The sequence below is a fragment of the Phyllopteryx taeniolatus genome, chromosome 20 (assembly GCF_024500385.1).
Source record: "Phyllopteryx taeniolatus isolate TA_2022b chromosome 20, UOR_Ptae_1.2, whole genome shotgun sequence".
Classification (NCBI taxonomy): Eukaryota; Metazoa; Chordata; class Actinopteri; order Syngnathiformes; family Syngnathidae; genus Phyllopteryx; species Phyllopteryx taeniolatus.
In genome coordinates this window covers 12,321,876-12,334,157 of record NC_084521.1, presented here as the reverse complement: position 1 = coordinate 12,334,157, position 12,282 = coordinate 12,321,876, and the positions used below count along the sequence as shown (strand labels likewise).

The 12,282-nt window shown below is 39.5% G+C and overlaps 1 protein-coding gene across 3 annotated transcripts in view; it reads left to right on the top strand.

Annotated features, from left to right (window-relative positions):
• Nucleotides 1-375: 375 nt before the first annotated feature.
• LOC133470331 (matrix metalloproteinase-16-like) overlaps nucleotides 376-12,282 on the top strand; it is a 54,704-nt gene continuing 42,797 nt past the window's right edge. The window contains exons 1-2 of one of the 3 annotated variants that reach the window (XM_061758585.1): nucleotides 376-643; nucleotides 717-819. In XM_061758585.1, the coding sequence (XP_061614569.1) occupies nucleotides 742-819 (78 nt within the window). In that variant the 5' untranslated portion in view covers nucleotides 376-643; nucleotides 717-741. Of the gene's footprint in view, nucleotides 820-12,282 lie in introns of all 3 variants that reach the window. The other 2 variants (XM_061758583.1, XM_061758584.1) reach the window with 2 other exon arrangements.

Below are 12,282 nucleotides of genomic sequence, written 5' to 3'. Positions count from 1 at the left end.
CCCCCCCACTATAAAAATGTATTCCTTGTTATATGTTTTGCTTTGGAAAAACAAAAAAAAACACACCACTAAAATAGAATATGCACCAAAAGAGGTATAAAGCTCGAGTAATGAACAAAGGCTATTGTGTGGTTGTGGGTAAGTGAGGTGAAACCCTCCTCATATTACAGCACGTTGCGCGAGCAAACAACCTCACACGCACGAACTGACACGCTAGCTGTCAGGAGTATTTAGTTTTTTTTGGGGGGACGTTTAACACGATTTGGATGGTGTGGTGGTGGTGGTGAAGGGGGGGGGGGGGGGCGCTCAAGTCTGCTGGAGCCGCGCATGCGCATCGGGTGGGAAGCGCAATTGAAAACGAGCAGCTATATGCCGCGTGAGGCAGAAAAGCTCTGGAACGACAGCCGACACACCGGCGGACTGACCCGGGGACGGCGGCACCGGGACGCGGCTGGCAGTCGTTAACAGTTTATCGTCCCCCACCCCCTCGACCACCCCACGCCCCCCAGGTGGAGGTAACCCCCTCCCGAGAACACAGAACTCGCCTCTTCTCCTCCACCGTCCTTCAACCGAGACATCAACAATGTCGCTGCTAGCCGTCTGAGGATCGATGACTCCCTCCTCCCGGTTGTTTGTACCGGCTGTGAGTCAAACTTGAACCGAGACAATAAGCGACAAGCAGCGGCGCTCACTATGCTTTTGTTGGCGGCGCGCAGCAGGAGATGTCTCGATAGCTGCCGTATGGGGACGACATGCCTTCAGTTGTTGTTGTGGATTTTATGCGCCGTGAACGGAGAGGAGCGGCCGTTCAGCGTGGAGGTAAGAAGCGGGACATCACCTCACGTCAATAATGCAGTAACAACAACATCACCGTTCAGCCACCGGGTCCAAATCAGCAACTTTTGTTTGCTTTCACATGTATTTAACACACGCTTCATTGTGTTTGTTTCGACAATGGGCTCGTTGTGCGAAAGATCATGCTTTTTTTCTTCTTCCCTTTTTACCCCCCCCACACACACTTCTGAGCGGGAATAAATGACATTTATTCTCTACCAAAAATGACATTTTATGTTCTATGTGCTGAGAATAAGGAAATATAGTATTTAAATGTAATCAGCATTCCGAAAGTCTAATTATTTATATCCTCACAAATCCATGTGAACGGTGGGGAATGCTTTTTTTTTTTTTTTTTTTTTTAAGAAATAAACGACAATTAACACAGTTGTCATGTCGGGCAAATAACGCTCACTTGAGGTTCTGAGCAACATAGTGATGACATCAGAGCAACCTAATTGTATGGTTAGTACGTGCTATCATCTTCCATTGATGTCTCAAAAGTGTTGCCTTCCTGTGCACTCAAATCTCAAATCTTAATGAATAAAACAAACTGATTTGCAAACTGATAAGTGCTGGGGGCATTTGCATGTCTGCTTCACAGTTTTGGGTTTTGGATTTTCTTTGGGTACTCCAGCTTCCTCCCGTAATCCCAAAACATGCATTGTAGTTTAATTGAAGATGCTAAATTGTCCATAGGTTCGAATAGTCGTTTGCCCTGCGATTGGCAGGTCCAACAACCAAAGTCCGCTGAGATAGGCTTCAGCTCACCCCCAACCCACAAAAGGACAAGCAGTGGGTCCGATAGAAAATTGATGGCTCGATGGATGGATAGGTATTGGGTTGCAACACAAATGAAAGAATAAAATGATTTTTGTTGCAGCAGAGAGCCAGAGTAAGTGTCAACACAAGGGTTCACAGGGATTAAAGTGAGTGTTTTTGGTGACATTTGACTGTAACATCCATGACCACACAAGAGAAACACCACTTGGGTCAGTCTCCTGGCAAACAGTTGATCAGAAGTGCACATTTAATGGGTTGTAAAAAGCCTCCCCGCTACACCTGCCAATGAATATTAACACTGAATCAGCATTTTAAAAAGAATCAATTCACTTTAAATTCAAATGTTTCATTTTTCAAAAGTTCCGCTATGCTAGATATGCCAAGCCAATACACACTTCCACCTTGGAGTAGCTTGTGTTTTGTTGTTTTTTTATTTTTCCATTAGTCTATTTACAAATCAGCCTTGGCTTCACAGGCATGCCTTCACATTGACATCCTAGCATGTCTACTTACGCTCATTCAAGTAGTGTATCAACAGATGCACATGATTTGCAAGTTTGGCATGCCACGGTCTTCTCTGTTGAGAAGAAGTCATTAGATTTAGTCCAGATGCTGCAGGTTATCCAGTTAAAGGCTAACAATAGAACATAAGCAAGGAAGACACCACCACCCTGAATGTACACTGTTTCTTCTCTGAGTCAACGCTAGTTTTGCGAGATAAAGATGCAGCATATATAGCTGCTTCTTAATAAGTAATAATTAATAATGTTGGGGGCCGATCAGCGAGTTTAAAAAAAACATAACCGATCACCGATCCGATCACAAGATGGAGGAATGTGTCTATTTAAATGACTTGTTCATTTAATCTATATACTTGTGTACTTAATTGCTCAAAAAAATTATATTTACAATAAATAATGTATCATGTATTTATGCCAGTAAGGCATCGTGACAGACAGAAAAAAATAATTTATTAGATGGCAGGAAGTACATACAGTAATTAATATATCCATATTTTGTGACATTTTTGTTTGTTGGTGTGCCGTGAGATTTTGCAATTGTAAAATATGTTCCTCGGCTCCATAAAGGTTGTAAATCACTGCTCTTGTCAGATCATGTATTCTAATCAGTCAGGTCAAACCAACATTACAACATGACAGAAATAATGGGTGCTAACTTACTGTAATTAAATTACTTTATTGTAATTAAATTACTTCACCCACACCAAAACTTTAGAGCATGATTCGACAGAACGGCAGCATGTTTACGCACAACCCTTAGTGCTTGCACTAGCTTGCTGGGCTACGTAACGTTTTGTTGCCTGCTTGCGAGCCGTCCATCCATCCATCCATCCATCCATTTTCTTTACCACTTAGGCTCCCCTCACTAGGGTCGCAGGCTGCTGGAGCCTATCCTAGCTATCTCCGGGCGGGAGGCGGGGTACACCCTGAACCGGTCGCCAGCCAATCGGGGGGTATCGTATTAAAAATACGGGAACATACCTCAAGCAAGCCTTAAATGAACGTCCTCTCCTCAGCACCGGTGACCACCAACACACATTTATCCCCATTTTGTTCTTATAATACGGTCGGCGCGATCCACTCGTGTTGTCGTCGCCACGGTAACAAGTGTATCCGGTCGCATTTGCGTTGAAAAGATAAAGCCCAATGATCGTAAAAGACGTGATGCGGTGGTATCGGAATACAATATTTTATTGCAGTAGTCTGTCATAGGGCAATCGTGAAAGAGCAAATTTTTTTGTCTTGTAGTCTGATCCGGGCATTACGTGTTGGCTGTCTCAGACGTGTTGTCTGTCCCACACCACCATGTTTTTTGTTTCTTTTTAAATAACTTTATTGGCTGTCAGATATTTACAATACTTCGTCAAAAGACAGGCGACAAGGATAAAAATAAACTAGCTTTTGGATTCAAATATACAGCGCACAATGGCGACGCGGAGTAAATGTCTTTTGCGGAGCCGATCAATGACATCATTGATCAGATCAGCGAATTATGACATTAAAGCCGATCAGCGAGATCAGCATATAATGCTAAATATTGGCCGATACCGATCAGGCCGATCAGATCGGTGTAAAGTCTAGTTTACAGTGAGAGTTTGGCACAACAGAATGTGAGAAATATGTAAAGGCTGATTTTGGGACACATCAGCCAAACATGTTCAGGAAGGGCTTTGCCACTCACTTGTCTTACACCAAAAAGCCCCATTGAGGAGTGCAATGCTGCAATCAAAAGGCTTCTTACAGCCACTATAAGGATGACTGATGGTCTTGTGATGCTTCTGGAAAGTACTCAGTTTGGCTCTGTGTGTCTTTACTGACTACATTCTCCCTCCGGTTATTGCAGGTATTCATGGGTGAGTAGAACGGTATTCCCTCTAAATAACAAATATGGTTTGTTGTGGAAGCTCTAAACTGAACCTGCTCAATAATTGCTGGTTAATTAGAACAGAAAGAGAAAGAGTATTAGGCTTGGCAGACTTGGTTTTTATGTCATGGTAAAATTGGCTCCATTGCCTTTGTTTGCCAACAATATTCTTCCTTTCCTTCCTCCTTTAATTTTGATTTGTACAGAAGGTACAGCCTGTTAGTGCTTGTTAAAATAGTAATTAATACTTGTTACACATCACTTCAGCACTATAGATGTGCTGTTCCATGCTGACTCTTCATTACGTCTAAAAGATCCTTGGCTTTTGTTCAGTCGTGCAAAGCTGTCACTGAAAAGGAAGGCACAGTTGCACATATTCCTTTTTCTTATCTCCTTGTGAATCTCCTAGGTTGTGCTTGAATCCAAATAGGTAAAAATAAAATAATTTCACTTTAGAATATCTCCAAAAGAACAGGTAAGAGTAGGTTTTGATACTAGGGATAGTCATTTGTCAAAAAGGAAGCAAAAAAAACCAAAAAAACACAAACTTTGACCATTGGGGAAATTAAAGCTCAATTCTTAAATTTTTATTTGAAAAAATATTATTCATAATGGGTGGGGACAGTCTCTCTGGGTGGTCTGAACTCCTATTTCAGTGGCAGATCAGAATAATAATGCCCAGAGGAAAAAGCCACATTAAAAAAGGCAGGATTTAACTAGCAACAGTGTGCCACAGGCTTTCACTGAATTTAGTACCGCCACACAAAATAATTACAGTTAATTACTCTGCTAATTGCAGTTGGTGCTTATGTGGTGGCAATGTATTGACACAATGTCGACGTATTATTTGCTGTGTGAAAGACTGTAGTCTTGTCATTGTTGCACTTAAATATTCGGGTAATTAGACTTTAATGCGATTTTGACAACCTGCAGCAGTTTGCTTCATCAAGCAACATGCCACGACAACAACAATGGATCGTGCATGTATTGTGTTGATCAAAACAGCACAAAATGGGGAAAAAACGTGTGGTGATGGTGGTCACCAATGCTCGGGAGAAGACGTTCGTTCAAGGATTCCTTGAAGTGTATTCACATACTTTTAATACGATACGGGTCACAAGCAGCCAACAAAACGTTATGTAGCCTAGCAAGTTGGTTTTTCAAACTCACTGATCGGTGATCGGCCCCAAAAATCCTGATCTTGTAAAGCCTATAGAGGAATATACGATGTTGTTTACGTCAATGCTCCTGTAGAAGTGCCGTAAATGAGTATTTGCGGGTACGCTACCGTAAAGTATTAGCGTTAGGCCCATAACTCTCCTTCAATGTTCATATAATGTGAGTGCAGCGTAAAAGGTGCAGAGTCTAAAGTCACTATTGTCACAGAAAAACTCACAAATTCATACTCTCTTAAAGCACGTGCACACTACACAGATTCTCTTTATCCAACACTGCTCACAAGTGACCGTGATAATAGCAGTTGCTTCTTTAGCGCGTCATCCCGGGCGCCCCTCTCTCCAGGCATGGCCAATCAACCCACGCTTAACCCAACTAAAGACATTGGTTTTCCAGTTGCATTGAGTGTAAATCAATTAGTCATGTTGGACACTACATTTGTGTAGCAACAAAACTTAACACAATACTCCACACATCAAAAACAACAATAGAAATGATAGAGTGTTATATGGTATGGTAGACATTTTTTGTATCCCACTAATATCACACAGCACTACTGTACAACAAAATGAACCTTTAACTGTAAGGAGGTTCAAACGTTTGTTGGGTATTCTGTATCAGTCATTGTATTGCCATTCTGGTATTATTATACTGTATTTAGCAATACACTGTGCTTGACTCCAAACCTTTCTTTGTGCTCCTTAATGTTTGTCTCTTGTTGTTTGCTCATGCATAATGTTGCCTCTGAAAAGAGCATAAAGGTCTTCATTACGTGTTATTTTTATAATCAAGTTGAGCAAGTTTGAACAAGTGAATATGTACATTTTTAACTCATAAAAAAGTCCTATGTAATTCCACATAATACTTATCTACAGAGTAATTTGTCAGCATCACATGCCTTTCACTGTCAGTATTTTACAGAGCGGCACCAGGTGCATAGTCTTACAGTGTGTCACACTCTACGTTTAGATCAGAACCACTGTAACCTCTAGAGACACGGAAAGGTTGCATGGTCAGAGAAAATGTGCCGTGTAAGCGAATAATGCTCCCTGCACTACCATATATTAACACATCCTTTCTTAGATGGATGAATGATTTAAGTAAATCCAGGTTTGACGACAACAACATTTATGCGACAGTATTTTAAAACGTATGGATGGAAAGAAGACACAGAATGATAACCTGTTACAAAAACATTTAAAAAATGCAGTGTGCACCAAAATAAAAAAATATGCCGCATACGATAAGGCACAACCTTATTATTGGCCCTTGCTTGCGATGTGTTGTGTGACGAAAGGCACGTTTTCCTAACATAAGTGCCGTCTGCTGGTTTAAATACATATGTCATTTTATATTTTGATATTTTTGCCACTTGAGATGTCACAAAAGGCTTCTAAAATGTTTTAAAAAGCAGAGTGGAAATTTTTCAACATGAGCTGCACTGCACATGTGTGTGCTCTGTTCTTACATGCAACCACAACCAGTGACACTTTCAAAAAAGGAATTAAACCATAATTTCATAAAATGAAACAATAAAAACAATTTTTAAAGACCCAATAAAATACATCAGTTTTATACTGTAATTACTGTTTCCTGTTGCTATTTATACGATATAATTCTAAATTTACATGAGAACAGGTTTCTATCACGACCTCAAGCTGTTGTCACTATTCGGGTAATGGTGAGGTCTCGTTGTTGAAACTGTTCATGTTACCAGTCTCTAAGCTTACTCTTGTAGTGTGAATAAGGGATATCAACTTGTGAATGTGTGGCTTCCTCCCATCCCCAATGCTGAACCACATGTTCTATTTGATTTTGGGCTTTATTTCATCTTAAATATAATCAAAGACAATCCATGCCTTAGCAATTGCATTTGCTTCTCACTGAGACGTCAGATTTATTTATTTTCTTAACTGATTTTAAGGCATTTGTGATCTACCGTAATTTCTCGTGTATAATGTGCATTTCTTTCCTCAAAAAATTGTCAATGGTGCGCTTTATACATTGGTATAGGGCAAAATGAAAAAAAAAACTTTGCCATTTTATAAATTTATGCCGCCATCTAGAGGTTATGATAAAGCTGTACACTTTAATTCCAATATGCCACTGCCACCTAGAGGTTATGAAAAAGGTGTACACTTCATTCTAGTATGCCACCGCTACCTAGAGTTTATGAAAAAGGTGTAGCCTACACTTACATTCCAGTATGACAGGGGATACATATGACTGCATATATGTACAGTTGTGCTCATAAGTTTACATACCCAGGCTGAATTTGTGAACTGTTTTTTATTTATTTATTTATTTATTTATTTATTTATTTATTTATTTATTTAATATGACTGATGACTGAACAACTATTGTTAATTTCTTTATGTTTATATTTTGTTTAATGATAATGCTTTTCTGAAATGCTTGACAGTTTAATTTAAATCTCATTAAAATAAAATTGTAAAATAAAAAAATTTGTTTCGCCTGGCCCTTCATGTTTTCTTTAAAGAATTGTACCCATCTTACAAATTCTGCCTGGGTAATCAAACAGATGAGCACATCTGTGTGTTTTCTCATTTACTAAATAAAAGTAGGGCTGTGAATTTCAACAGTATTACCTGTTCAAATAAAGAGCTTAACTTCAGAATAAAATAAAACAATACAGATAATACTTCATGTTTTGATCATATGGGTAGAAGCAAAATTATGCATTGTAAAAATGCATTATACATAGGTAGAAGGGTTTTCCAGAATTCTGAGGTCAACTTTGAGGGAGCGTATTATACATGGGTCCACATTATACACGAGAAATTACAGTATCTGTCGTTTTTGTCAGTGCTGTAACTGTTTTTTGCACTACTAATCAGTGACCGCTATGCACAAAAACACATTCACATGTCTTGTGTACGTCATTTGGCTTGTGTAAGAGAGCAGATTTCGTAGCCACAGGGGTGTCTGTGTCAGTCTGTTGGCCGTGTCCTGAAGACATATACAACACCTGTGGTGACCTTAATGATTCATAGCGTCAGTCAGACACAGAGACATTCTCTCCCACCACCCCCCTCTCCAGCAGTCAGTTGTTAGTGTGTTTTTGTTCTATCTACGGGTGAGCAAAGTTTGACTCTCATCCTTTGGTCTGTTTACTAGCAGCTAAATATTTAGCATGTCGCACACCTGAAACACGAGATGATGCCATTTGGGTGTCTCACATGCAAGGCTGTCAATTACTCTGGTGGTTGAAATGCTTGCTTGTATGTCCATATCTTATTTTGAGTGCCTGAAAGTTTGATTTTATGAAAAGGGCATTGGCCATGCTTAATATTTACAGGGGTTTTGAAAATAGCAGTCATCGTTGTAACATGTTTTAGTTCAAACCCTGAAGTAAACCCCAAAAGAATATCCTGTCAGAAAGCACCAAACACTGATCAGTATGTTGGATCAGACTGTGACATTTGTGTGTGACATTTTTGTGACATTTTGTCCTAATGGGGCCACTGAGGTAAGCATGGCATGCATTAAGTATTGTGTGTGTGTGTCTTTGTGCATGTGCGTATTGGGTGACTTGATGGTGAATGTGTACCATTTTGAATTTTATAATGCCCACAATGCAGCACATAACAGTTAAGATTCTATTTTTGTTTTAAGACATGTTCACTCTTTAAAAGGGATGTCAGTAGGAATAGTGCAGTTAGATTCTGTGTTTACGTGTGGGTTTGCGGTCACTGATGTGGGCAGGAAGGCTGTGGTTTCCTTGACAACACACTCAATAGTGGTTGTTGGTGTGATGAATAATTTAGAGTGGTCAGATCTGGCAGGCTTTGCTAGTGGGCCTGGGTTATGTTCCAATAGCTCACCTGTACGAAGGGCCTACTTCCCTTCTAGTATCTGTACCTGCCGATAAAGCTAATGAAAAGATCTTGGACTCGAAACAACAGTCTATACCAGGCCTGGGAAAAGTATAGCCCATGGGCAACATTAGGCCCGCCCACAGTCTCTGACTGGTCCATGCAGTTCTAATCTAAGCAAGACAACACTGCCAATGCGGCAACATTGTCGCTGTATTTAGCGACTTTAACAACCCCTCTAACAATTATTATGCAAAAAAGCAAATAGCAACAATGCCTACAGTGGTCCTCCTGGTAGCAACATTCTTGTTTCTTGCATGGTGGGAGGAGAGTGGGATCCGGACTCATAATGATTTGGGAGTCCCAACTCGGAATTGCTAATATATGTATTAGTGTTTGGTGCTCATAGTGTCGGCACACTTTAAAAATATAGAAATAATCATGCACAGATGTAGACATATTTTTTTAATACTGATTTTAATAGTGATATAATGTTAATGTCATTTAAAAATTACTTATAATTTTAACCTTTTTATTTCCCCATTATAACAACATATATTGTACCATATTTATTTATTTTTTGACCTGTTGTCGTTTTAGCGTTCCTAGCTTGGAATAAGTTTAAGGTCCGTGCTGATCCTCACATAATTTCCTTTTTGCTGTCACTGATAGCTTTCTGTAGCGGCATCATGACAAACAAAATGGCAAAAAAAGCACAGCACAGGTTTGTGGAGGTAATCTTTTAGATCAGTCCTAAATGGCTGAATCAGGACTACAGATGCCTTTCAGTACAAAAGCCAAACACTTTAACCTGCATAACTTTTAGGAAATGTACTCCCTTTTTTTGAGCAGTCTTATTTTCATTTGTTTAACTTTTGAAAGCTTTTTCAGGCAATATGGTAAGCAATCATGTGTGTTGTGCATTGTAAACTGGCATAAATGAGTAGCTTTGTGAGTGGAGTGAGTCGGTGTGTGTGAGGAAAGTAAAAGGATGTTCTTTGAACTATGGAAAAGCTAAAACATTTTTTAAAAATTGTCCTTACAAATAAAATATAAAAATACAATTTGTTAATTGCCCAGCCCTACATTCTACACGTTACGATGTTTTCTGCCTGTTGGCATTTTCCTGAACTGGACCCAACTGTCAATTGAGGACCCATGTTTAGAGGCTCATTGAGCTGAAGATAACCTGTTATATGACTGTAGTTGGACGTGAAGTTTTGAGTGACTTTTTAGTGTAGCTTTGTCGAACATTTTGGATGAATTTTCAGTTATATGGCATTAAAATTTCAAGGTTCTGCTGTAATGTGTCTGTTCTGTATAGAAGTCATGCTACACCTTCTTTGCTCAACTATTGGACTATTAAGCCATTAGTATTATCACATTGGGAGTTCTCTAAACTCAGTAATAAAAATACCAAACGAGTACTTCCTGCGACTTTTTATTGTGACTTTATGAATTTTTGGTTTCACATTTAAGACTTACATACTTTAGTTGTATGTCTAACGAGTGACTCCGAATGACAGGCCTCTGCCTACCGTGCAGTTCACACAGTATTTATCTGCTTGTTGTACTTTCACAGACAGTTTTGTAATTATGTTTTACCTAGCAACAAACGTTTAGCTGGCTAAAAGCAGTCTGGTCATGTAAACTGTAAACTACATGTTACATGCAAAGGGACTGTGAAACAAGTGAATTCTTCAACCTCTGGGGAGGCTTGTCATTCATTTATTACAGTTTCAAACTCACTTTAATCCCATCATCTTTTCAGTTAAGTTCAACTGTCATGTCCTTAACTCACACGCACATGTGGGCTGAAGCAAAACATCACTTGCTGTCCCTGTGACCTGAGGGACCAGACTCATGTCAGCCGATCTGTTGGAAGTGGCAACATCAACAGTCACCACATGCTCTGAATGCGTTGCTATGCCATCTGGGCTCCATGACATACACCTCATCCATAATGGAGCAATTCCATCCCCTTACACGGCCTTTTGATGGCACCCATTGTCCAATTAGGCCACCCTCTGCTTGTCAGGTGTTGTCTGAGCTTGAGAGGGAGAGTTGGTCTGGGGTTCACATTAGCGCAGTTCCTTTGTCAATCTCCTGAAGGGGACATAGGATCTGAGCATCTGTCAGTACAGTGTCTGGACTTCCTTTCAACTTGAATTTTGAACAGACTTCATCTATTTGAAGTCTTGGTGTTTTTTTCGCAGCATAAAGATAGATGACAATATAAAGCCAAATTTAGATTTTTTGACCGTTTAATTGTATACCGTCTTTGTTAGTGCTGATATAATGATTCTATTTTTTAACTGTATAAAATGCAATATACTGTTCCGTTTAAAACTACAAGCTTTTTTCCCCTTCATTGTCTAACAACTGAGAATGGAAAACAGTCGGGTGAAAATGTAGAGGAGTGAGGTGAGGTTGAACTCTTTTTACATCAAGACTGAATTCTGCTTCTCAGTGGAATGGAAGAAAGTGTAGAGAACCCACAAATAGGCACTGATGCAATTAGCCTTAGCGGGATATGCTTTATCGCTCTTTTCAAGAGTATAAGGGGAATTCTAACCTCATGACTGCAAAGGAAAAGTATGAGTCATGAGGCTGATTTACTGTGATTAAAACATGGTTTTGGTCAAAGTTTTATCGAGTTTTGATTAGGTATGGGTAATTGATTATAGGCATTGATTCGGTATTAGATTTTGACACGATTGATAACCGTGAGTAAAAACATTGCACTTTCACGGTATTTCAATTACATCTAGTTGGGTACATAACAGGAATCTTTTTCTTCTTCAATTGAACACACTTTGTAGGTACATACAGTAAGTGGAATTCTTTTAAATGACAACCTTTATTGTCATACACATAAAGAAAACAAGCATTACTTTCTAAATAAAACCAAATAAGAGTACTTACATCACAGAAAATGTGTAGGTACTTCTCTGCTTTGTGAAGTAATGTCAGAGAGCGGAACAAACTGATGTTATCCATGTTACTTAGCTGGTTATCTGCCTTGGTAGCAGTTCCAGTATTTGTTGCGCAAATTGTAGACGCCCTAACCAAGTCTCGTAGCTTGTTGCAAAAGTCTGCATGACTACACGTCTCCTCACGCCTCCCCAAAAACTCCCCAAAATCAGCTCATACGACTGATGGAACGTTTGAGTGGTTTTGAAACCCTGACCTTTTAAATACCTTGAAACTGATAACCGGCCCATGTCTAATTGATTGTTAAGTATTTGAATGATTGGAACAGATTAAT